This window comes from Musca domestica, unplaced genomic scaffold, assembly GCF_030504385.1.
Source record: "Musca domestica strain aabys unplaced genomic scaffold, Musca_domestica.polishedcontigs.V.1.1 5, whole genome shotgun sequence".
NCBI classification, from domain to species: Eukaryota; Metazoa; Arthropoda; class Insecta; order Diptera; family Muscidae; genus Musca; species Musca domestica.
Genome location: NW_026712346.1, coordinates 12408752 through 12435452, shown reverse-complemented (window position 1 = coordinate 12435452; position 26701 = coordinate 12408752). Strand labels below are relative to the sequence as shown.

The following is a 26701-nucleotide window of genomic DNA, read 5'->3' as shown; positions in this document are numbered from 1 at the left end:
GATAAAATTTTTAGGAAGACACATCAAAAATAGTCTGACTATTAAAAATCATTACGATGAAGTAATCAAGTCTTGCAACACAACTTTAAATGCTCTAAAAATGATAAATTCTCTCAAAGGTGGAATTCATCCCAAAATATCAATAAATCTGGCAAAATCACTCCTCTTCTCTAAATTGGAATACTCTATTTCATCTATGGCACACATGCCTAATCATGTCAATAAAAAACTGAAAACATGTCAAAACCAAATTTTAAGGAAAAGCCTAGGATTAACGCCTTCAACACCTATTCATGTAATATACGCCTTGGCAATTGTTCTGCCTCCAGAATTTCGCTCGCAATACCTTGCCGCCAAAGAGCTTCTAAAATTCAAAATATTTCAACAGGAAACATATCAAAAATTCACGTCAAACCCATCGAATAAATCTAGTCTTGGTATGATATACAACAAATTCAAAAACGTGTTTGACAATACTATGATATGTCCGTCCGAATCCCCAGGGGAGAAAGTTTCATTTGTTATGAACATGTTTAATGCCCCAAAACAATCACAAGCTAAAGAGTTCTTCAATAGCATATATCTTCAACATCTCAGCCAATTCAAATCAAATGGAACATCAGTTTGGGCAACCGATGCCTCGGTCATTGGCAACAAAACTGGCTGCGGAGTCTGCAACATTTCATCCAATGAAAACTTTCTTTTCAAAATAAACTCTAAATGTTCCTCCCTGATGGGTGAGCTTAACGCCATTAATAAAGCCGTTGACCTCATGATTGAAGACGGCATACAAAAAGCAGTAATCTTCACCGACAGTAAAAATGCCTGTTTGCTACTAAAGAACAACACATCACACAATTACTTAGTCAACATAATCAACAAAAAAGTTAACTCCTCAAACTTAAATCATCTTACCTTGGTGTGGGTCCCATCACACGTTGGAATCTCCTCAAATGAGCGTGCTGATTACTTTGCTAAGCAAGCCGCTGATGTTGGATGTGTTATTCCATCTAGTCTGGCTATCAAAGACGCCTGTTCGACAATTTACGATGCCCTATGGAATGAATGGGTTAACAAATACAGATTACTATCAATTTCAAAAGGCACTTACTTTGCGCAATTTTTTCCATCGCCTCCCAAAAGGCACTGGCATTCTGATTGGCACTTAGAACCTGGAGAAATAAAACTAATTAATCGCTTACTTGCTGGTCACACATACTCAAAAGTATACCTTCACCAAATAAAAGCAGCAGACACAAATCTCTGTCCAGTTTGCAGTGTTCCTGAAACGGAAAATCATTCAATATTCATATGCAAGAAATATGACCACCTGAGAAGTGAATTCAATTTTTTCAACAATTACAACAACTTACCTGATCTTCTGAAAAACCTCACCAAAAATATTATCAACGAACTTTGCAACTTTATCCACTCAGCACATTTAGAATTGTAAACAAACCAATACGTCATCGCTCTTCTCAAATCATCAATCAATATATTCACAAAGTGAACCAACATGATTACTCATTTTGTAATACTCACATAACCAAAATAACCAGCCTTGGTACATAGGTACTACGGGTACCTATCCAACAATCAACCAAAATCAAAAAAAAAAAAAAAAAAAAAAATTGGGATCACGAAATTGTGTGTGGATTGATTTGAATAAAAAATTAATCAATTTGAAATTTTTCTCAACTTCATCTGCAACATAAATACATGTTTTCGAGGTTAATGAGTGACATATTGAACAATTTTGGGAAAAACACTGTATTATCCTACTGTCTTAGATTTAATTTTGTTTGAGGGTTTTCGCAATATAAAAATTGCATTATAAAAAGTTTAAAATAAACATCTTTCCGATAGATAAAAAAGTGATGTTGTTGGACACAGAAATCGTTTTTCGTTATTACAAGTCTCATTTAAATAAAAACTGTTCGATAAGCAAAAGGCCAGAACATCTTCCCTTTATCTTTTAACGTAAAGTTTACTGAATTCATGTTGTCATATTTTATATTGATAATATGACAATAACAGCAAAGTATATTTAAATAAAGAAATCGATAATGCAAATCATTTATTTTGTATTGAAGAACTGAATTAGTAATTTATTTCACGAAATTAATTACAAATTGTTTTTGTTTATTATCAACCTAAAATAAAGATGACATTGTGAAAAAAATTACTTTTACAAAAAGCTTGACAGAAATGCATATACTTTAAAGGAAATATGTAATAATGAGAATCTGATAATGTGAACTTTATCCTCCACTGTTCCTAAAGTAAGGGATAACAAAAGTGGACTATAAAGTGAAGATAATCTATTACTGCACAGATTTGTTTTTTCCTAGTTTCTTGAAGTTGCGTAACCTTTCGGATTGAGCCATGCTACTGAAGTTAACAATCACAATTTTCTGATTTTTTTTCGACGACGATGAAATATGTGCCAATTTGAAAATGTAACATATCATGGCCTAACTAAGCGATCTGAAATTCAAAGAGAAAACAGGTTCCCATCTCTGATTTATATATATATATATATATATATATATATACATATATATATATATATTATTTTGAATGTATATACATATGATTCCATGACTATACCTTCTATGTTTGTTGTCATGTAACAAACAAAGTAATACACACATCACACGAAACTAAAAATATAAATACAAACAAATGAAAAACAAAACCTAAAGAACGCACTTCCACTGAATAAAAAATAATTCCTTGAATTAGAAATACATTTTATTTACAAACGCCCTTTCTAGTTATTTCTAAATTTATTCATTTAATTTTTCCATCAATTCTATAAATTTTATAAAATTTAAATCAAATAAAATTTAAACTTCTCATGGTAGAAGAATACAGGTAGTCGACACATCTGCTGGGACAATAAACTGTCAAACCGATTTTGGTATTGAAAATTTTGATTGAAAAATTATTAAAATTTGTAAAAATTGTTGAAAAATTATTCAATATTATTATTATAACAACCTCTGATATGCGTCGTATAAAAAAATTAAAAAACCCATTTATTTTTCATAAAACACTTTAGAAATTTTGACATATCAATGTTCCCAAGCGTTGATGCATCTACCCATGGTGCAATGATTTCAAGGTAGGGCAGAACTACCATATGATTTTAATTTTTTTATTTTTCTGGCTTAATATGTCAACTTCATTTGTTTATGTGTGTGTATTCTTTTCAATAATAAATAAATTGTTCAGAAAATATTCAAATTCGGGTGTTTTCAAAATGCTTATTACGACGTATGCTACGTATCTAAATTTTTTGTCGCGAAATAAACCATAAGAGATATATAGAACATGATTTTGAAAATAAATTTTGACCTTTCATTCCGTTTTCGCGGTTTTAAATTATTTATTCAAAATCAATGCAACAAGTTGTTTGCTTTTTTATTGTTTTGATAGTAATTCTGACATTACAAGCCAAACAGGTAGACCTCCATACTTGCAATTTTTTCAAAGTTAGCCTACCTTGTACTCATTGTACCATGCATCTACCTATATTCTTCTACCATGAAACTTCTACTACATTCAACAAAACCTAAACACTTGCAATTACCTTGTAATAATTATACCATGCAGGAATAAACCATATGTCTCAACTTTGACAGCCCTGAATAACTTACGTTTACATGTAAGGTGCTCCATCTGCAGTGTTGGTCTCTTGTTAAACCACCGATCTAGCTGATAAATGTTTGGTGGTCGTGTAAAATCGGCCTACACAAATTGACAAATTTCATTTACCCAATAAAAATAGAGTAGACGTATTTTGATAACCACCGAACTCGCAAGTTTCGTATTCGGTGAAATAACGTTTTGAAATCAGAAAATCAGTACAAACGAAAAAATAATTAGAAATGTCGGCTGTTACTAAAGGTCAGTACACGAATTAGAAAATATTTATTATTCTGTATTCACTATCTACATGTATTTTCAATATTAAATCTCTATTGTTGATGTGTTGTGATACGGTGTGCTTGCACTTTGGACTTTTTTGTTGGATTTCTTTTGCTGTTGACGTTATGTTTTTCACTTTTGTTCGACTTATTTCAACCGGCTAAATTGAACTTTGGACGTCATATGAGTTTCACCCACAGAGATTATTACATATGGGTTATTAGAAGAAAATCATACGCATTAATTTATTGTAGATGTTTGAGATAGTACATAAAAATATGATACATCGGTTAGATAGGTACTAAAGAAATATATATTTCAGTGTTTTTGTTGTAACTCAGTTCTTGTAAAGTAGGCCAATCGAAAGCTTTTGCAATAAAATGATGGTCCAACATAACATATTAGTCAATTATTATCATTTAATTAAATGTATTTAGAACAATTTTAATTTTATGACTACACTAGTAGACTACATTTAATTTAAAAAAATAGCAGGCAAATTGGAAATAAATATACCTTAAAAATTGCGAAGGAACAAAATTATATTTCATAAAAACGAAACCGTTATTTTGATATACTGAGTTAGGACTATCTTAGAGCAGCAACCCAATTTTTATTTAGTAGATCATAAAAAGTCTTTTAGTAAGCTATTCGGTTGTAGTTTGACAAACAAGGATTGAAAGTACCTGTTTCAAAAAATGGTATTTACAAAAATATAGGCATAAAGGAGTATTTTGTATTATTTTATGTTGACATTATATTAAAGCACTATCTAAGCATAAATTTGGTAATTTTGGAGGTCATTTCGTATGGGAACACTAATTTAGTGCCACCTGAATGCAATCCAACGTGAATGCAAACAAAGCCAAATCCATAGCGCAATTACAGAAAGTAGAATAAATCTACCTCCTAAATAATTTTTTTCTCTTTTCTGTCAAAACATGTAAACATTTTGAATATTTGTGTGTATTGTTTTGAATAAACAAGAAAAAGAATTGAAATTATTCCAATTTTAAATCCAGCAGAAATGCTTAATTTTCACGTTGACGGACAACAAAATGTATAATTTTATGATAAAACAATATTGTCCTATTGTCTGTCTTTATCAATTTGTGGAAAAATCCATGGTAGGATTATAAAGATAGTCATGAAATCATATGTTTACATTTTTTTTTTTTAAATTGTCCATTTGACAACATCTCATTGTCAAAACTATTTTGACCAACATAATATCAAAATAAAAATGTTTTCTTTGCAAAACATGATTTGATTCTGGCCGGAATTTTTTTATGTTGTTCCCAAATCCAAAGAACACCGTAAATGGTGGTCCAAAGCATGTGGCTCTTATTATTTTTGGGACAGACATCGCATAATTTTCATCCCATCGCTACATCAGATTTTGCGTATGCAGACACACTATGGTGTGCAAAGTTTGAAAAAAGTAGGACGATTATTTAGCATTTTTGAGGTTTATGATTATACAAAATGTTCACCGTGGAGGTACCAGAGGGAGTGTTGGTAAAAATATTGGGATGTGCGAAATTTGAAGACAATGAAGCTCTTATTCCACATTTTGTATCATATATCATGTTGAACCTGAAGCAGCGGACCGATGCATCTCATCTCCACATTACATCTGGTATTGATGTAAATTTTAGGGTGTGCTGTTCTTTTTTTTTTTTTTTTTTGAACTTTGAAACGAAACCCTTGTTGAAGGGCAAAGATGGCGATTTCTAGGAATCAAAACGCCAGGTTATATTCAGATAGTGGTTTTCGTTATTGTTTTGCAGTTACTATCTTGTGATTAGACTCGCGAACATCTGGTTGAGAGTGGTAACAACGATGAGTGTGTGTATCAATTTGCGTAGTTAAAACGATAACACCAAAAGGTGTATGTAAAGACAAATCCAGTGTGTTTATATGGTGATGATCAAAACTGCACGAGAGTTTTGATATGTTCAATAGATGCAGGTGGCTTATCCAAAGCAAGGAATAGAGCGTATCTTGTGATTGGACAGGTGTGCTGTTCAATTCGCCTTTTATGGGCGTCATTGTTATTCAAAACGTTGACCCGTGGGGAAGATACACGAGTGCTCCGGTCTATCCGTTCTTCATGTCAGGTCTTTTTTGGTACAAAAATTGGGCAATTGGCCTCTTTTTCCCCTTTTATAAGAGACATGATTATTCAAAATTGTGAACCTTCGGAATTACTGGAAGAAGAGTGCCTATATTGTTCCTTGTCACACCTCACCAAATACTCGTGCAAATATTAGGATTTATTTTAATGCAGTTAACCAATATATTTCAATCTTTCCAAACAATATGTGTTATTGTTTTCTAAAATTTGATACTTTTTAAATAACCAGCCTTCAAATGAGAGCAGAAATCTTCTACTCTGGAATGTGTTCAATTCCCCCTACGTGAGCTCAAGTTTTTCTTAATATAATAATAATCGTTTAGGTTGCCGCCCTTCTACCCTTGAGTGTTTTTGGCGTATGTCCAACACACGCTATTCATAGGACCTTCGGTAGAAATTCTCAATTTAATTCAGTCCCATTACACAGATCAGAAAAATGGTTATGATTAAATCGACGAAAATTAACATCAACCATTAATTCCATTCTGAAAATTGTCCATAATTTTTTGCGTAAAATTTAACTGTTTCATCTTCACATTTTTAATTCCAGATACACATTTTTAAACATTATAACTCGGCAGGTCTCCACTTTCAGTTGAAGCATTTCTCACAAAATTGATAGAATATTTGAATAGTTTATAAACGTAACTAAACAAATCCTGTTTTTGTTGTGGCAGCTCATATGAACGATAGTATTTGACAAGCTCAGTTTCAGAAAATGCAAAGATGGGAATGCTTACTTGAAATGACTTTACCATCTTAATTCCACCAATATCCGATTTGTTTTTTGGATCTGTGAAAAGATTGGTCTGTTCCAGAACTGCAAAAATGTAAAAGTTTTTACTACGATAACCCATTTTCCCTTTATGATATCGAAGAAAGTTGCCAAAATAGCAGATTCTTGCGGATACTGGAACAAAGCCAATGTAAAATAATAATTGAATTTTTAAAAGTCTATTCGACACAAAATGGCTCCAGTACAGAGTTGAATTTTTCCAAGTTTCTTCGAAATTGAGCAAACTTCCATATCGAGCCATGGTCAAACCATTCTTGAATTCATTCATTCATTCCGCTCGAATGACCTCCAATACCTTCCGCCACCAATTCCAGGGGCCCAACAGGAAATATAAGATTTTTGGCGCAAGCAGTTCAGAAATCACCTAAAAATGTACCTGACTACTTCGGTGTACTGGTTTCCATGTATAAATCCCTGCAGATTTTAAGTACTTTGATTTTATTATTGGCACACGTTTTTATCTCTGTATATGCAGATGCGTTGGTCGTTTTAGGATTGAAGTGCATTACAATATAAAAAGTCAAACTAAAATAAAACCATACGCTTTAAAGTAATGACAAAATGTAACAAAAATTATTCACATTATTCGGAATATCGGAATTTCCCAAATTTTCACTAAGAATTTTCAATTACTCCATTCAAAAAGCCATTTAGAAACAATTACTTACAGAATTGAATATCAAACCATCAAATAATAATAAAAAAAAAAAATAAAAATTAAAATTATGAATGAAAGATTGTGTACCAGTATCTAATTAAAATTTAAACATTGTTAATAACGCAAGTTATATTGGAATAGTGTTTTAATGTATGTTTTGTGAAATAATTGTGGCGTTTAATGGTACTAACACAGTTTGTCTTGTTGGAAATTGCTGATACGGGTATCAAATACACTTGTTTTCCTGATGCTTTAACAGGCCTATGTTCATACAGAATCGACTGATGTAAAAGAAAATAGTACAGTCTAATGCTAATGTTTGATATTTTCAGGTGTTTATATTGTAGCTGCAAAACGTACTGCATTCGGTACATTCGGAGGAGCGTTTAAAAACATTAATCAGACACAATTGCAGACAGCTGCTGCCAAGGCTGCTATTGCTGCCTCTGGTGTGAGCGCTGACAAAATTGATACAGTTGTTATCGGCCATATTATGACGGTAAGAAATAAACTACACCATATTTCTACGATGTTCGAAGAGTTTCTGCTGATGTTTGAACATTTACATTGTTATTCGAAATATTTTACTAAGTATTTCAGATTTGTTTTTTGTTTTTAATTTTTAACAATTGTAGTTAAAAATATTTGTAATGTTATTTTCACATCTGGCGCGAAAGTTTACGGAAAAGAAAAGTGTGTTTTATGACTAAATTAGAGAGTTGGCTGAGGAAAACGTCACTTTTTCACCGTCTTCTCCTCAAAAAATTCTGTCTTCTTATTTTCATGCAAGAGGGTGGGGTAATTTTATTGTAAACCAACAGAAATCATGTAAAAACCTGCAAGCAATCAGCTGATTTTGTAAAACAATTTGTCCAACATAAATATAAACAAACTAAGTAAAAGTTTTGTACTCAACTTAAAAAAAAAAAACCATCTGGTGACTTTGTTCTCCAATAAAGGCATAGTTTTCAAAAATAATTTTAAACTGCTTGCACAAAAATAAATCAACGCATTATCTAAGGAGGAAGAATTGCAAGTGATTGCAAGAAGGACTTTATTCCGCGGTATTTTGAAAATACTCAGTAACAGAACTGCATAGATTTCTCTCTCAAATTGCTCGCTTTTGCTGAACCTTTGTTACACATTTTTGTGTATTTAGACAGACCTTACAACTCACTTTTCTTTCCAGAAAACTTTACACCTATGTTTACGGAATAAACAATGGCTTTCGCCTTCTTCAACAAATAAATGTAATATTTAGATGAAGTATTGCAGTTTTAATTTACAAATAGAAGAATTCAAATAGCAAATAGAAAAGTTCAAATTGGAAATAAATACGTTTCCAATATCGAAAAAATTTCAATCGAAATAGTTTTTATATGCTAATTTCAGCTTAATTAGATTGCAATTTTCAAATAATTCAATTCAATAGTTCAAACAATAGATATCCATGTGATATTTTTTGTTCTTATCATTTATATCACACAGAAATTCATTTCGGCGAATGCGAGAATTATTTTATAATTAGTTTACGATATAATAAGTTTTCAAGATACTAGTAGATTCTTACATGTTTTGGAACAGAGCAAAATTATTCGAATTACATCTTAGAATGTTGTAAATAATATTAAAACAACATTAACATTTTTACATTCAGAGCAAATATAAATGCCGTGTTCCTGAACGGCAGGAATGTAAAAGTTTTTACTACGATAACCCGCTTTACCTTTATGTCATCGAAAAAACTTACAAAAATAGCAGATTCTTCCAGGTTCTGGAACAGAGCAAAAAATGTATGTATATATTCTGTTTCAGAACTTTACTAGATTTGCAATTTTTCGATATCATATAGGGAAAATCGGTAATCATAGTAACATATTTAGATCCTTGTCGGTTCTGGCATAAAGCAATTATAAAAAAAACTTACAACTCTTTTTCTCTCCATTGTCATATCATTATTTTAAACTCTTTACGACGAACACTTGAATACAATATAATTCATTTTCTTTTTGTTTTTATGGAATAGTCATCTTCCACCGATGGTACATTCTTGCCTCGTCATGTCAGTCTGTCTTGCGGCGTCCCCATTGAAAAGCCTGCTCTCGGTGTCAATCGGCTCTGCGGTTCTGGTTTTCAATCGATTGTGAACGGAGCTCAGGATATTATTATGGGAAGTGCTAAGGTCGCACTTACTGGTGGCGTGGAAAATATGTCACAAGCTCCGTTTATTGCACGTAACATTCGTTTCGGAACTACCCTTGGAGCCAACTACAATTTGGAAGACGCCCTATGGTCTGGTCTTACCGACACTTACTGCAAATTGCCAATGGCTTTAACTGCAGAGAATTTGGCGGACCAATATAAAATTTCAAGGGAGCGCGTTGATGAATTCTCTTTGCGTTCGCAGAAAAATTGGGAAAAGGCACAAAAAGAGGGTGCTTTTAATGCTGAAATTACACCTTTCAAATTGAAGGTGAAGGGAAAGGAAGTCGATTTCGCTGTCGATGAACATCCCAGACCTCAAACCACATTGGAAGGACTATCCAAGTTGCCATCTTTGTTCAAGAAAAACGGTGTTGTCACAGCTGGAACAGCTTCTGTAAGTTCATACAAATAAGCTAGAAATGCAGTGTGGCACTAAACTTATAATTACTTTCTGCGTTTGCAGGGAATCTGTGATGGTGCTTCAGCAGTAGTATTGGCTTCCGAAGAAGCTCTTAAGGAATATAACTTGAAACCTTTAGCCCGTTTAGTTGCTTATTCTTATGTTGGATGTCCACCAGAGATAATGGGTATTGGTCCAGTTTCAGCCATCAATAACGTTTTGAAATTGACAGGCAAAAAATTGGACGACATCGACCTTGTTGAAGTAAGAATATCTTAATTTTTTCATAAACTTCAAAATTACGTCACTCTTTTCTCTCACAGATCAACGAAGCTTTTGCCGCCCAGACCTTGGCTTGTGCTGATGCTCTTGGTTTAGATATAAATAAATTGAATGTTAACGGCGGTGCCATTGCATTGGGCCATCCCTTGGGTGCCAGTGGTAATCGTATTATTGGTCACTTGACCCATGAAATGCAGTAAGTTTCAAGTTCTTTCAATTTCTCTCCGATTTTATATTATTGTGAATCTCATTTTTAGACGCAAAAAACTTAAATATTCGATCGGATCTGCATGTATTGGAGGCGGCCAAGGAATTGCTTTGTTGATTGAGTCTTGTTAAAAGAAGAAAAAAAAAAAAAAAAAACCAGAAACAAAAACCAGTTCATTTTTGCATTTATCTTAATGTTAGAAATACGAAATCCATTTAAGACTAAGCTATAAGCACGTACATACATAACTGATTGTTGCAATATTTAATAGAATATATTTTAATTTTTATCAGTCTGCACTTTTAAATAAGGTTAGTATTTGTTTGTTCGGATACCGTAGTTATTCACCCTCATTCTACTTGTCGACGTCGACAACGATGTCACTTTTGGGATGGCATAACTTGTTGGAATTCCGCAATTTTTTTTCACCTTCAACTAAATTAATAAATTGGCTTGAAAGTGCTATTTTTATTTTGGAATTTCTAAATTGATACCAAAAATTCTAACAACAAAAACAGAGGCAATACAAGTCTACGTCGTCACCGCATTTTTTTAATTATACCAAAAACAAAAAACAAATGATAATCTTAATACTTACTATACCGATGCACAATAAACATCGTAGACAAATAGAATGACAAAAAAATGCCATTGTTCTTAGTTATAAAAAAACAACAAATATTTTTAGTGGCGGAAAAATGGGAATGGATGTGTACCCAATATTTTGTAATATCTTGTAGAAAAATTTTTATGCAGGTGTCTCTCAGCAATCTTTTGCATAGTCAATTACATTCGAATTACACTCGATTATTTCCGTATTTTTCGAGGTCATCGCGTAAATTTTACTTACCTTTTATTATCGAACAATTTTTCACTGACAAAAATCCTACATTTCATATTTTTAAAATTTTAGAATTGAGTGACTTCAATATTTTAACTCATATCCCTGGTTAATAAATAGGAAGGGTTAGACGGATATTGGCCATCGTTGAACTTGATCTATGTTTGATAAACAAATAACCGCGTGCTACATTTGGACTTAATCGCCACAAGGGTCCTGAAAATAATTTTGACCAATCAAACATTGGTTCTACAATCCTTTTTTTTTTTTTTTTTGAAGCACATTTTGTGCGTATCAAATGATCAGAGACCTTTGCATACATTTAGCAACATTTCGGGTTTTTTGAAGCATTGCACTATTGGCCAACAGCATGGTTTTGAGGCAAAACATCACAGGGACGAGGTCGTCCTCCCAAAGTTCGTTTTTAGGTACTGGTTCTGATGAGAACAACATCTTTAACTTTCATTCGATTAGAGATTTAGGAATTTCAGAGTCGTAATATGAACTATATAACAATCATATTAGTTACGTGGTATCCGTTACCACTTAGAAATGCTTTTGACAATTTTGGTCGAAATCGGTTCAGATTTATATATAGCTCCCACGCATATTCCCTCAATTTTTTGTAAATGACACACCAATCGTTCTAATTTTGTCTAATTAGGTTGTGTGTTGCATCATACGATTTAAGTAGAGAATTAAAAACCAGCTACAGTATCTAATTCATCAGCTAGTTTGTCAAATAATAAAACATGTATTTTAATTGTTTAAAAATAAAATTATTCTAGATTTAATAACTTCTAAACTCTTACCAAAATCTACATTAGAGTACACAGAATTCAAGTCAACACACATTTTACTAAGAGGTTCGCCCATTGAATAATTCTTGCGGTGAAAATCGGTACATAAAAATTTGTAATTGGTAAAAAATTTAAATTGGTAAAATTCTAATAGATGAGATTAGGAAATCTGAAGGTTTATTACCATATACTATTATTAGTACAAACATGGAGTTCAAGATAATACGTCTGCTTTTAAGTGTTGGTAATCTAAATAATTTTAGCCTGCTAACATAGGAAGGCAAAACAAAATCACTATTCCAATGTAAACCTCGTAAGGCAAATAGCAGAAATTGTTTTTGCGCGGATTCTATTTTGTCTGAGTATATTGCATATTGAGGACCCCATACAACAGAACCGTATTCTAATATAGGTCTGACAAGAGACGTAAATAACTGTTTTGTTATATATGGATCATAAAATTCTTTGGCCCACCGTTTGACAAAACCTAAAACCCCATTTGCTTTATTTACCATTGCTATTACATGGCTATTAAAATTTAATTTTGCATCCATTAAGAGGCCAAGATCGATATTATATTGCAATATCAGAGAAGAAGATCTGGAGAAGCACATATGCTTACATTTGCTTAACTTTAATTCCATACAATTTAACCTGCACCATTGAAAAAGGCTATCTAAATCGTTTTGAAGTAAACTAGCTTGTTTCTCACAATTATGGGAAATGAATAATTTAACATCATCTGCGTACATTAACAATTTCGAGTAATTTATGGAATTGGGTAAATCGTTGATAAATAAAAGAAAGAGGACCGGCCCAAGGTGACTTCCTCGCGGAACATCCGATGGAACGTTAATCGTTTTGGATAGATACCCTTCAAACAAAACTAATTGCGACCTATCTTGTAAGATGATATCCATTTGACTAAGTTTGTGTTGAAACCCATATAATTTAATTTATATATTAGGAGCTCATGGTTAACCCTATCAAAAGCTTTACAAAATCAGTATAAATTGTATCAGTTTGTTTACGCTGAACAAATCATTTTATTGCTGTTGACGTAAATGGTATAAGATTTGTTGTAGTTGAAAGACCACTACGAAAACCATGCTGATATGGCCTCAATATAGATTGAATTTTCAGTGAAATTTCTGCAGTAATTAATTTTTTGAACAATTTTGGAATGACACTTAGTTTTGCAATACCTCTATAATTTGACACATTAGTAAGACTACCAGACTTATGTAAAGGTATATATATAATATTCCAAAAAGTAGGAAAGTTATAAATGCTGATTATAAATGTCAATGGAAACACCAATGAATTCTATATCAAGAAAATCATTTAGATCAATAAAATTAGTGGTGTGTTTTTACAAACACGATCTTTTATAAATATTTGATTCACTATTTAATATAGATGTTTTTAACCAAGTTTCGGAAAAAAAAAACAATACATTATAATAGAAACCAATGCTATCAGTAAATAAACTGGTTAATTTTGTATTAAGGTCCCTTACGTTCTGATAGCAAATAGAAAATGAGTCATTTAGTTTTTTGGAACCGAATCTGGTCTTAGAGGCAAATGAGCTAAATTATTAGATCTCTCCAAAAATTATTTAATAAATTAGCATTAGCATGCCAAAATTCTTTTAAAATCGACCTACAAAAATATTTTCAGGCACAACGATTTTGAAAGAAGATCTACTTTCTGAAAATGCAGATCGCTTTTTATCGCTGTCAATTTCGACTGCAAATCCTTTACAAAATTATAAAAATCTGCAGAGAGTTTCCTACATTGCACACAACACCAACGAACACCAACATTATTTCTTGTTGTGTCTACGACTTTTGCATTAATCCTAGCACAGCAAGCCATTGAAAAACAACAGGTAACACACAATTCATCCTCTGCAACAATATTACACAATTCAAAAGGGCACGACATTTTATTTATTTTAATTATAATTATTTCTTTTTTAATTATGCAAGAAAATATTAAGTATGCAAGTTACAACTATATTTTAAAGATCAGGTCTGTAGCTGGATTTTTTTATTTAATTTATTTTCTTTAATTTCTTTTTTTTTATTGTTGGCAACTTTTTGAGATGACAAACTAAACAAGATGATATGTTACAACAACTAATTAGCTAATGTAACAAAAGAAACAGGATAAAGAGTAGAATGTAAAACTACACAATTTGAAAATTGAATATTAGTTTAAACACAAAACAAGCTTTAAAGCACTACACCAATTATCACTATGAATTGCAAAATCAATATTCAACGCTTTTAGACATTTTTTATCAAATTAATTAATTTAATAAAAGATATAATTAATATTTTTTTTCAAAAGCACGGAGCATGGTACAATGATATCAAGGTAGGGCTATGATACCAAATGATTTCAATTTTTTTATTTTCTTGGCTTAATATGTAATCTTTATTTGTTTATGTATGTGTTTTCTTTTCAATAACAAAAAAATTGTTCAGAAAACATTCAAATTCGGATGTTTTCAAAATGTTTATTTCATCGTATGCATCGACAAAATCTAGAGTTTTTGTAGCGAAATAATCCTTTAGAGATATATAGAACCTGGTTTTGAAAAGAAGTGTTGACCTTTCATTCAGTTTTCGCGGTTTTCAATTATTTATTCAAAATAAATGCAACAAGTTGTTTGATTTTGTTATTGTTTTGACCTCTATACTTGCAATTTTTTCAAAGTTGACCTACCTTCTCTTCTTTGTACCATGGCACGGAGCACCACAAGTTTTTGACACGAATCACAACAGGGTTGCCATTCTTTAAATTAAGTGTAAAACGATTCAGATTAATATAAAGCTTCCATATATATAAATATTTCATTCGATTTCAAACCGTATTGGGCTTTCAAAAAGATCATTGTTGACATTATTTATTTCAAATAATTATTTATTACTAGAAGCTCTACTAAGTATGCACAGTGATGTAGGGTATCATATTGTCAGCCCAGCATGACTTTTATATTTTCCATACTCATTTAAATATGTAGGTGATAAGGACGGATCAGAAGAATCTACTCTGACTCTGTTTTGAGTCACAAACACCTTTAACTGTTTGAAATATGTTTTTCGATCCTTTGTTCCTAAGCCGCTTTAGGCTAGCGTGTGCATAAATGCTATTAGTTAGCTTCTTCATGGTCATAAAATACTTGCCAATAATATTCAATTCACAAATTTCTAAAATATAATTTATTACATTTGTGGGTTATCGCTGATTTCCCAGCCAAATGTTAAAAAATATATGCATGTTTAGCCTTAGCCACTTGAAAATGGGTAACCTTTGGGTAATGGGTACCTTTGGGTAATGGGTACCTTTGGGTAAAGACATAATTTTTATATAAAAGTATGTAAATTCAAACGTGTTCCACTTTAAACTACAAATACCAGTATGACCGTTGGATAATGCTGTTAAACTGTTAAAAACCATAAAGTGGGAGTTGCCTTTGTATGGGGGCCACACCAAAAGGGGAACCTTCATAGACAATTTTATACTGCAAGAATTGTATTCTCCTAAATCTTCTTAAATGCCCAATTTGATTATCAACATACCGAATATCGGTTTGGTTACGACAAGGTTAAAATCACATATTATTCCTTTTTGAAACCAGGGTCTAAACTTGAACTTTGTTAAAGTGGCTGAAATTGATGATCATCACTTCGAAACCGGAGATTCTGGTGCTTCTCAGACTTTCCCTATGCTATGTTTCGCATTGCGTAAAAACGGTTTTGTAATGCTCAAGGGTAGACCCTGTAAAATCGTTGAAATGTCTACATCCAAAACAGGCAAACACGGTCATGCTAAAGTCCATTTGGTCGGAATTGATATCTTCACAAATAACAAGTATGAAGATATCTGTCCCTCCACTCACAATATGGATGTCCCTCATGTTAAGAGAGAAGATTATCAATTGATCGATATCAGTGATGACGGATACTTGACTTTGATGTATGACAACGGTGAATTCAGAGAAGATCTTAAATTGCCAGAAGGTGACGTGGGTAATTCCTTGAGAACCGACTTCGATAATGGCAAAGATCTTTTGTGCACTGTCCTTAAGTCTTGCGGCGAAGAATGCGTTATTGCCATTAAGACTAATACAGCTCTTGACAAGTAGAGCGTGTATTTTGTGTGTAGTAAGTTCATTTTATTTTTGTTCTTAAGAAAATACGTACCAACCAACAGCTACAACAAACAAGAAATAAATTTTTTGATAAAAAATAAGAATAAATAAGGACTTGTATAATTCTAGTTGCTGCAAATTTCTTTTGAATTTAAAATGAGAAAAGCAAATACTAAAAAAAAACAATGTGAAGTATGATTCTTAAACACGATAACATATTTTATGCTATGATTATTACATATATATGTATCTGTTCTATAACCGTAGTTTTATACCGAAACAGGAAGATAAATGTACATCTAATTTGTTTACTCGCTACAAAAAAAAATAGCAATGCCGGTTTTTGAAAAAATATCATCTTCGCTAAAAGAAATTTAAAATATTTCTCAAAACTTTAAATGCAAAATAAAAATCATCAATTAGTATATTTAATCGCCGTCTAAGTTGTGTTTGCCGCAAACACAACAAAGGCAACAAATAAAGGAATTTCATGAAATAAACTAAATTTTATACTTTAATAAAAAAAAAAATAAAAAACTTAATTATCAAAATGTTTTGACATTTTTTCATTTTTCACATATACAGCATGCTTTTACTTTTCTCATATTCTGTTTACTAGTTTTCGTAATTTTGGCAGCTTTCTTCGAAAAATTGCTTTGAATATTGTATAACTAAAAGTCTTACCAATGGAGGATCAATGAAAACTATATTAAAAAGACAATTAAAATCATGTACTAATCTCATCCAGTTAATGATGATGCCTAAAACATAAATGATGAAAACAAATATACTAGTGAAAAGTTAAAAAAATAAAAAAATATATAGCATCTTTGACAACTCTGCACAAGCCCGTGAGTTGTTTGTTTTCGAGTATTCGAAAGTGTTATGAACATAATTCCATTAATTCTTTATTCAAAAGACTAATTTCCAAAATTGGAAACTGTAACATTAGGTCGTAGTGAGTGTAGTGCATCCGATAAATTTTGGTATTTAGTTTTTACACTGACCATAGCCGAAAATCTGGCCTCACATAGCTTTGAAGTAGTAAGGGAAGGAAGACTTTCGTAGCTTCATCAAGCAGACAAGGATACTTCCCGAGAACGGAGAGCCAAAACTTCGTTAATTGTTCGCGATTAGAACTATTTTATTTAGTGACATATCTTCCGATAGATCAATGAGCTCTTCACTTGCTTATGTCGACGTAGTTGTTAGTTGGTAGTTAGCCCAGAATTGAGTTTCATATTCAATTCGAGTTTTCAATTATAAATGTGTAACAATTGCAGAAAATGCGTTAAACTGTGGCTGCACTTGGTTCTTAACAATTTTATGGGTTTCAAGTGATATAGCGTGCCCTTTATATAAAGAACGTAGCTTTTTCGTGAACGCGCGAGTTTTATCGTTAACAGCAAAAATATTGGATTCGTTTGAACTTTACAGATACAAGTTTAGCTTGGAAAAAATGTCGTCAAGATATGTTAATTTAAGCACGAATTCTTCGCCCTGTACATGTTCAGTATATCCGGGGTTTTCTTCTAATTATTTTGATAAATCATGCCATAGTTCCACTAATCGGCATGGAGAAGAAGAGATATTTGAAGACTACTTATTTTTTCACGCAATTTCCTAGACAAACGAGCTTGCAAAGACCATGTTTAAACGTAATTTACAATTTTTAGAGTTTATGATTTAAAAACTGTATATTTTCTCGAAATACTATGCTAAATACTGATATAATTACTTCGATATATCTATATATATTAAAATCAATTGTTGTTTGTTGGTAACGGAATCAGTTGAAAACGGCTGGACCGATTTGCATAATTTTTTGTAAAAACTTTCGTCATACCCCGAGTTAGGTTTTTAAAGAAAAACAATATAGACCACGCCCACTTTTGCGCCCACAATTTTGATTTATCTAAAATCCTTATATTTGCCAATATAGAGGAGATATCGGTTTGAAAATTATTACACGAGATACTGTTGACTTTTCATCCCCCTCTAAGTATTTATTTGGGGCTGAGGAACTGTCGTTGTCAGTACTTTTTAATCTATATCTATCTCTATTATATAAAAGAAAGTTGTGTTAGTTACTACGCTTATAACTTAAGAACCGCTAGACTGATTTTAACGATTCATACAAATTCGGAATTGTCTTCTCTCCGAAAAGGATAATATCCAAAAAAATCGCGTAAAAATGTGATATACTAACATTTTCATTTTGACTTTTGAAATGTACAATAGTAATGTTTTATTTTGCATGATTTTTTTTTCCATTTTGACTTACTTTTTTCTAATGTACATTTGTAGTGTTTTTTATATTTTATTTTGGAATTCAAATATTAATACCAATTTATTTAATTGACTTGATTTCTTGAGAAATGAAATTGATGGCGAGTTACATGGAAGTGTAGTACCGAATTATGTGGTGGCGAAACGGAATAGATGATGTCGAAATAATTTAATGGAATCGAATTTTAAAATAGAAGTACATTCTATTGACAAACTATATAAGGATCTTTAAACATTTGCTGTAAAAAATCAGCGAACAAGTTGAAGATTTTTTCATTGTGTTATTCTTCTTTTGTCAATTTTTTTCAATTTGTATTATCTAATTGAATTCAGTAAATTTTTTGTGAACAAAATAAAGAATAATTTTTAACTATATACAAATTTTCACCAAAAAATGAAATAAGTGGGAAATAAGATGTTAACTGACATCTACCTTTCAACTCCAGGGCCGACATCGTGGTTCAGCTGGAAGATGTGAACACATTTGAACAAACAAAAATTACCGAAAAAGCCTAATGGGGCTCATTTCAAAGCGTGGAACTACTTCTTTCCTGTCACAATAATCCGTCCAATGTACAATCAGAAAAATATCAAATATGAAGGGTGGAAAATAGTAGAGCGAATGGGACTCTTAGTAAGAAAAGGATTTCTATCCTTCCAGAAAATCTTCCCAAACATTCAAGATACCTTAAATCGCTTTTGCAGGTCATGATATCGATCATAACTCACGGATAAGGGTACAACCCGATTTCATATTTATATAACCATCGTATGATTTAAGCTATTTTTGGTGTCTTGGTCACTTTTTAAATATTTTGGCCATTATTTGGCATCTTTGTTTCTTAGGAGGTAGAGAACCTTTTCGCATAAAGATTGAAATTTTCAGAGTAGGGCCCATTTTGGTCTTGACCACATTCATTAATTGATTTGGTTAATAATTGTATTTATGCTACTCTGGGGTAGGGAACCACCATACAGATAATTGCCACATAGGAATTTATTTAAGTAAAGTCCCCATATTGGAGTATCCCCAAGTCCACTTTCACATCTAATTGGTGGTCAGAAAAGAAAATTTTGTTTTCTATTGAATTTGTAACCCCCAAGAGAATATTGGTTGGGTCACGTTTTGGTATAACCCTTATATAAATGTATCCCTGATTTTTCAACTATTTTGGCTATTATTTGCTGTATTTAGGCTACTTTGTGAGTAGAGAACCATCTTACAGAAAAATGTCAACATACGTAAATATTTTGGTACAGTCCCCATATAGTCCCCAGGCCCGCCGATCTATAGTGATGTTTACCGATTGAGGGACAACAACGCGGGTATTGCTTAATCGTCATTGAATTTTTCTATGAACAAGAACATAGACTTTTTGGGGACTCTAATGCGCAATTTAAGGTGCTATGGTAATGGGTGTAAAAGCGTAATTAACTTTGACTATTCAGAAATTATTTTGCCCTCCTTCCATAGTTATTTATTTCTACCTTTATGAGCTAGATTTGTGAAATATTATGCTATGCAAAATTTGCATTAAAGACTAAAACTACGGGCCGGCAACGCGGACCGGGCCAGCTAGTTTCATATAGTTTTCCAATAACAGATACTGTCTCCATAGCCGTTTTAACCGGACTTTCACTCCAAAATATCAGTAACCCGCCCGAAAAATTTTAATTACTTCCTTTATTGGGATTAATATTCGATCTAAATAATTCCTCCTATATCTGTGAATGTTGACCAAATTTAAACTTAGCTGACACACTATATCACATTCACATGACGAGCGTTTTACTTGCAAGTTGAGTTGTTATACCCTCCACCTTGGAAAGGAGGGTATATTAACTTTGTCATTCCGTTTGTAACATCCCTAAATACTCGTCGTAGACCCCATAAAGTATATATACTCATAATCAGCATAAAATTCTAAGTCGATTTAGCGATGTCGGTCTGTCTGATGAAACCACGATAAAGCCCACATTATTTAACGTAGAGCGTCAAAATTTAGCAGAACAATTTGAATTGTGTCTAGGATGGTTGGTATTGAAAATGAGATATGTTTGGTATAGTCCCCATATAACGGTACATCCCGATATTCGGTATTTGATGATTTTTGCTACATTTTTCACGGATTTGTCTGAAAATTGGTATTTGTAGGTCATAATGGGTTCTAGTTTGTGTATGTAAAGGTCCACGCTTTGGTATAGCCCCCATACAACGGTGCCTCCCGATATTCGGTATTTTGATTATTTTTGCCACATATTTTTTCACGTATTTGTCTAAAAATTGGCATTTGTTGGTCCTAATGGGTTTTAGCTCCTTTGGAGAAACATAGTATGTATAGGTTCACATTTTTGTATAGGCACATTTTCCCATGAATATGTCCAAAATTGGTATTTATGGGTCATAATGGGTTCTAATGTCTCCTTTACCCTTAGGTGGAGGGTATGGTTCGCCCGGCCTAACTTAATTTCCCCTCTTCTTTTTTTGCTGCAGTTTAACAATCTAATGTACCTAAATCATTACACATCTTTCACGATTGTCTCCACCGAAGAATATTGCTCAACAATTTATTTTGTTTGTGATTTTGTCATTTTATTCGTGTTCTCCTTAGAAGAAATATTTCAGTACAGTTCACTTGGTTCTTGCCACAGGCAAAAACATGGAATTACGTTCTTATGAAAGTACATGCTTCGTAATACAAAAAATGAATGATTTAATTTAATAGCAACAGGGTAAAAAAAGGACCGAACTTCAGCATGATAATCTCTACATATTAAATTTATAACTAAAGTCTACATCGACACGTCGCTTAATTGGATTGCGTGCTGGTGGAGAAAAGTGCCAAGGCTCCACTAGCCAGGCCAATGGAGAAGAAGTAGTTCACCAAAGGAGCAGAGTTCTTCAACAAGAAAAAGCTAATGAAGATGGTGATGGCCAAAAACAGGGCATTGTTGTAGAAGATGGAATAGGTGGTGGCCTCATAGTCAGCTACTTCGTTCTTTTTCCACAAGATGCGCTCTTCCTTTTCTTTACGGGTCACTTTTTTATCGTCGCCCATTTGACGGTTAATCTCACGGGTAACAGCAGCTTCGCGGCGCACGGCAATCTTGTGCTTCAGTTGGAATTTAATGTTCTTATAGGCCATTGCCATTAGGTAGGTGCTTGCACCAGTCATAAGAATGAAGAAGATGGCACTGGACAACAAGTCCATGTTGTGGACACGCCAGAAAAGCCCTACGAAAAAAATAAACAATCAAAACTCTGCCGCACTAGCCAGTCGACGTGTCATATACTTACATATGGGGATGGCGGAGATGATGAAGGCATTGCCATAGAAAAGTGCCGATGATTTTGTGCTCACATTGCGGCTGAAATCTTGGAGTAACAGCTCTTCTTCCTTGGTAAATCCGGAGGATTGAACTTTCTGTTGTTTCTTATCGGATGAGCCCATTTTATTTTAGTTATGAACAGAAAAATACAGACTTTTTAAGCTTAACGACAGCAGTCTAACAGCCCGAAGTGAAAGCGAGCGCGTTATGCAGATGATAGTTGACAAACGACGAATGAAAATACGAAAGCAATTGTCTGTCAAAAAACTGATGTGACGTGTAACCAGGATTGCCAAGTACACATTAATGGCTGGAGTGACATCTAGTGGTAAAATTAAAATGTCAAAATGACATTTAAATTGCTGATGTGGATTCTTAAAAAACGACGCACCTCATCACATGTTCATTACTATGCCGAAAACTACTTTTCAAAAATTTATAAAATTTAGAAAATCTGCCGAAAATTGAATGGAATGACAAGATTTTTCACAACATTAACCATTGTTTTGTCCCGAAAGTCAGAAGATTTCTCCAATAAACGTAATAAAAAGGATAATTGATATATATTCTCAATTTTAAAATACAGTAAAAACCGCGAATTTTGATTACCTAAACAGTTCAATGTTTCGATTCCATGGCGAAACTGGTTAATATTTCCAATGCGCTCCACAATGCACGATTCTTCCAATCATTGATATTTAAAATTCAAAACAATCAGAACGCGCTTTAAAACAAGTTTCCTGAACCTCAACTTAAAAAAAAAAAAAACTAGAAAAAAATCAAACCTGTACTGGAGTCAAATAGAATTTTAAACATGCAACAATTGGTTTTGCTTACTTTACATTTTTTTCACAATATTACTATATGAATGGTATATTGAGGTTTTTCCTCAAAACTGAATCCAAAATAGGGGGACAATATTGTTTTATCCCAAAATTATACATTTTGTTGCTCATTAATGTGGACAATATGTACATCTGTTGCAACTGAATTTGAAATAGTTTCAAATTATTTTCTTTCTTGAACAATACACGCACATATACAACCTGTGTATATGTTTTGACAGAATAGGGGCACTAAAAGAAAAAAAAGTTAGGAGGTAGCTTGGTGCTACCTCCTGTAATTGTGCCATGATTTCCCCCATTTTGAAAATGAGTTAAATGAGGGATATAATTTTAAAATTATTTGAAAATGATAGATGAGTTTATTATTATTATTATTTACAGGGGGAGATTGATTAAATTTTAAAAAACATTAAGGTGAAAATGCATATAACGCTTTTTTGACTGGAACAAAGGAGAGAAGATTTAACAAGTATAAATATAACCCAATTAGCAAAACAGCAGTTTATGTATTCTCACCTTAACTTTGCGGCTAGAATCTTGTTACTTCAAATTCACTAATTACAAATACAGCAAATTTTTGATTTTTTGAAAGTTTTCATAGAAATGTTTAAATTTAAAATGAAAAACGGAACGTCAAAGATTTTTCACAATGTCGAGTTCATAACATGTATTCTGTCAAAAGCTGCATATATGAAAATTATTCCCAGCAATACATATACAAAACGGTATATATGCTTAGCGTACCAAACTGTCCGAGTTCGTTTTGGCTTCGAACGGAAAATAGCAAGAAACTTCTGATTTTGAATGCGAATTCGGTCCGACTTCTGACCGAAAGTTGGAGTGGTGTCGGTCCGAAAGGTTGAATGAAAGCCTGAAGTTTTAACCGAATTTCGAACCGAAGTCGGACCGAATTCGCAATATATCCATTAGAGATCCGAAAGGGATGTTAGAGCTGTGGGAGTAATATCGTGCGCATTTCTGATTTTTACCAGCCCGAATTCGGAAGAAAGTTTTTATAAAGTTCTGATGTACATATTAACAAAAACTTTTATAACGTAATGACGAGAGATGAATGAGATAAGATGAAAAAACTGCAACCAACTTCAGACTGCAGTCATTTCTAAGTTACTCGTCCGACAGCTCTTAAAATTATTCCAGTGACAGCGTAATTTATTGTTTGCAAACGTACAAAAGCATTTTGGTGAGAATTTTCAAGAAAAAAGTTGTTTCTAATGGAATTCAAGCGTGATTGTGTGATTTCTTTATATTTGGCTGGAAAACCACAAGTGGCTATCGTTAGAGCACTCCAACATTTAAATGTGAATAAATCTTTTGTGTCTCGTACCATCGCTCGTCGCCGTGAAACTGGTAGCGTAGCCCGAAGTGGATCGAAGAAAACAGCAACATCAGCAGAAATGGTTCGAAAAGTAAAGAACTCCATTCAATTCGGCAAATATTGAAAAAGGAGCTCGGGGTAAAGCCATTGACAGAAAGAAAATAGACTCAGAAGAGCTAAAGAACTGCTTCGCTTGGCCGAAAGTGGTGAACTGCCGAATTTGGTTTTCTTCGATGAGAAAACATTCGTTGTCCAGCAGTTTGTAAAAAAAATAAAATGATTCCGCAACCAGTTTTTGCATTTTTCTTTTTTATATGTGTGGTGGGTGGTCCCGAGGAATTTAGTTTTTTTCCGGTAAGTTGTGACCAACTTGTTTCGGCAACCACTCGATCACCATTGACATAGCCCCTCGCTAGGTCCTGGTGGCTCTCCATAAACTCGATGAAAATGTTTTCTTGTGCTGAATTCATGTGCCTGCGCCAAAAATATTAATTATTGATAAATTGATTAAACAGCATTTCATATTTCACATATTTTTAGATACATTTTTTGTTTTTGCTTTGCTTCGGTTCATTATTCGCAATACCACATTGTTTGTTTTTCAAAGATGAATAATTTTTGTTTGAAGAAAAAAGCAATTTTCAAGAAAAACATAATGTGGCAAATTTTGTTAACAATTGTCTTCGTCAATTGAGATTAGCTAATTATTTTGAATAAAAAGTTAAAAATGTAAATTTAATTGTGTATTTGTCGTTAAGACAACATTTTTTAATACTTAAAAGTATTATGAGGGTTTTTTAAAGTCACAAGTTTCCATAAAAATACAATTTCACTTGCAAAAAACCAAAGTGGCTTCAAGTCGAAAAAATGTTGCGATTTACATTTTCTGAAGAAGCTAAATACGAAATTAAAATCACTTTCATACCGAATTAATTCTTGTGACATACCTGGTTATATGGTTTGTACATGGTAGAATTAAGAAGGTAAAGTCATGCAATCATATGTTTACAATTTTTTAAAAATTAATAATTTGACAACATCTCATTGTCAAAATGTATATTTATGAATCCATTACACAAATTAGTGATGGGAACACGCTTTCTATGCAGCGAAGTTTGAGAATGTAAATGACAGAAAAGGCAAAGATGGGAATGCTTTTTGGAAATGGCCTTGCCTTCTTTATTTTACCATTGTAAAAAACGTATATTGGAGGACCAACTAAGTCCAATACCTTCATTGAGTTAACATTTTTTCTTTCTATGCAGCGAAGTTTGAGAATGTAAATGACAGAAAAGGCAAAGATGGAAATGCTTTGTGGAAATGGCCTTTCCTTCTTTATTTTACCATTGTAAAAAACGTATATTGGAGGACCAACTAAGTCCAATACCTTCATTGAGTTAACATTTTTATAAATGCATACATAAGTGTAGTCACGGATCACACGCATAAAGACAACCCCCAATCATTCCATTTATCAATATCTAGAGGCAGTTAGTACAAATATAGTTCTCGTGGATGTCTATTTCCTAATATTCACCATTATAAAATTTCTTCTCTTTCCTTCAAAATTGAAATTGGGTAAAGTCATGTAATCATATGTTTGCAATTTTTTCAAATTAATACATTTGACAACATTTCATTGTCAAAATCTATATTCATAAATCTATTGTATACACCATGGTAGAAGAATATAGGTAGACGCATCGACACAGCTGCTGGGACAATGAACTGTCAAACCAATTTTGGAATTGAAAATGTTGAATGATAAATTATTTAAATTTCTAAAAATTGTTGATATACGCGAATTATAATAACCTCCGAATGACGTCGTATAAGAAAACATTTAAAAATGTACTTATATTTGAAAAAACATTTAAATTTTTCTGACATATCAATACTCCCAAGCGTTGATGCATCTACCTGTATTCTTCTGCCATGGTATACACACAAAATGAGAGATGGAAATTGTTTTTTATGCCTTAAAATGTGACAAGGTAAATTACACTGCCTTTACACGGTGACATTTTTTAACCATGCCATTTTTTTTGTTGGTAAAATGTGTAGATAGAAGAAAAAATGGCACGATAAGCCACCGCACAGGGTTACATGCCATTTTCTTTGCATTTCTCTTTTTGCTTCTTCCGAATTTTTTATGATTTTGACATTTCATATCGTTTCTTTATTGTAATTTTTGATGCGTTTCTTTTATTGTGATGTGTTTAGTGATTGAATTGTATAGTGTATTATATGAAAATTAATTGGAAGTTTTAAAAAGTAAAAAAAGAAAGATAAAATAAAAGTCAATAATTTTTATAAATATGTGGACCAGATCGACAATAACATTTTCCATCATTTCTTATTTAGATTCACACATTTAATTTTAAATCACTTCTTTATAAATATCTGTTACAAACAATTAGCACAACAATACAGCTCTATACGAAATACTGAATAAAATAAAATGTCAGAAAAATGCCAA

General features: G+C 32.5%; 4 protein-coding genes across 5 annotated transcripts; 3 read left to right on the top strand and 1 right to left on the bottom strand.

The window, feature by feature from the left end:
- Nucleotides 1–529: 529 nt before the first annotated feature.
- LOC131804935 (uncharacterized) lies at nucleotides 530–1158 on the top strand. The gene is made up of 2 exons (XM_059128166.1): nucleotides 530–1069; nucleotides 1144–1158. Exons 1-2 carry the CDS (start codon nucleotides 530–532, stop codon nucleotides 1156–1158), a joined length of 555 nt encoding a protein of 184 aa, XP_058984149.1.
- Nucleotides 1159–3749: 2591 nt separating this feature from the next.
- Nucleotides 3750–10929, top strand: LOC101899318 (3-ketoacyl-CoA thiolase, mitochondrial). Of its 2 annotated transcripts, XM_059128058.1 has the most exons (7): nucleotides 3750–3912; nucleotides 7857–8023; nucleotides 9551–10123; nucleotides 10193–10393; nucleotides 10453–10607; nucleotides 10669–10758; nucleotides 10814–10929. In XM_059128058.1, the coding sequence occupies exons 1-6, from the start codon at nucleotides 3894–3896 to the stop codon at nucleotides 10748–10750; spliced, it is 1197 nt and encodes a 398-aa protein (XP_058984041.1). In that variant the 5' UTR covers nucleotides 3750–3893; the 3' UTR covers nucleotides 10751–10758; nucleotides 10814–10929. The 2 variants fall into 2 exon arrangements, with proteins under 2 accessions (XP_058984041.1, XP_005188286.1); XM_005188229.4 differs by having other exon boundaries at nucleotides 10669–10929.
- A 4915-nt stretch (nucleotides 10930–15844) lies between these two features.
- Nucleotides 15845–16550, top strand: LOC101899144 (eukaryotic translation initiation factor 5A-like). The gene has a single exon (XM_005188228.4). It carries the CDS (start codon nucleotides 15997–15999, stop codon nucleotides 16414–16416), a length of 420 nt encoding a protein of 139 aa, XP_005188285.2. The 5' UTR covers nucleotides 15845–15996; the 3' UTR covers nucleotides 16417–16550.
- Nucleotides 16551–21278: 4728 nt separating this feature from the next.
- Nucleotides 21279–22295, bottom strand: LOC101898970 (translocon-associated protein subunit gamma). Its single transcript, XM_005188227.4, has 2 exons — nucleotides 22010–22295; nucleotides 21279–21946 (listed from the first exon to the last, which is right to left on the bottom strand). The coding sequence occupies exons 1-2, from the start codon at nucleotides 22161–22163 to the stop codon at nucleotides 21522–21524; spliced, it is 579 nt and encodes a 192-aa protein (XP_005188284.2). The 5' UTR covers nucleotides 22164–22295; the 3' UTR covers nucleotides 21279–21521.
- Between the last annotated feature and the right edge of the window lie 4406 nt (nucleotides 22296–26701).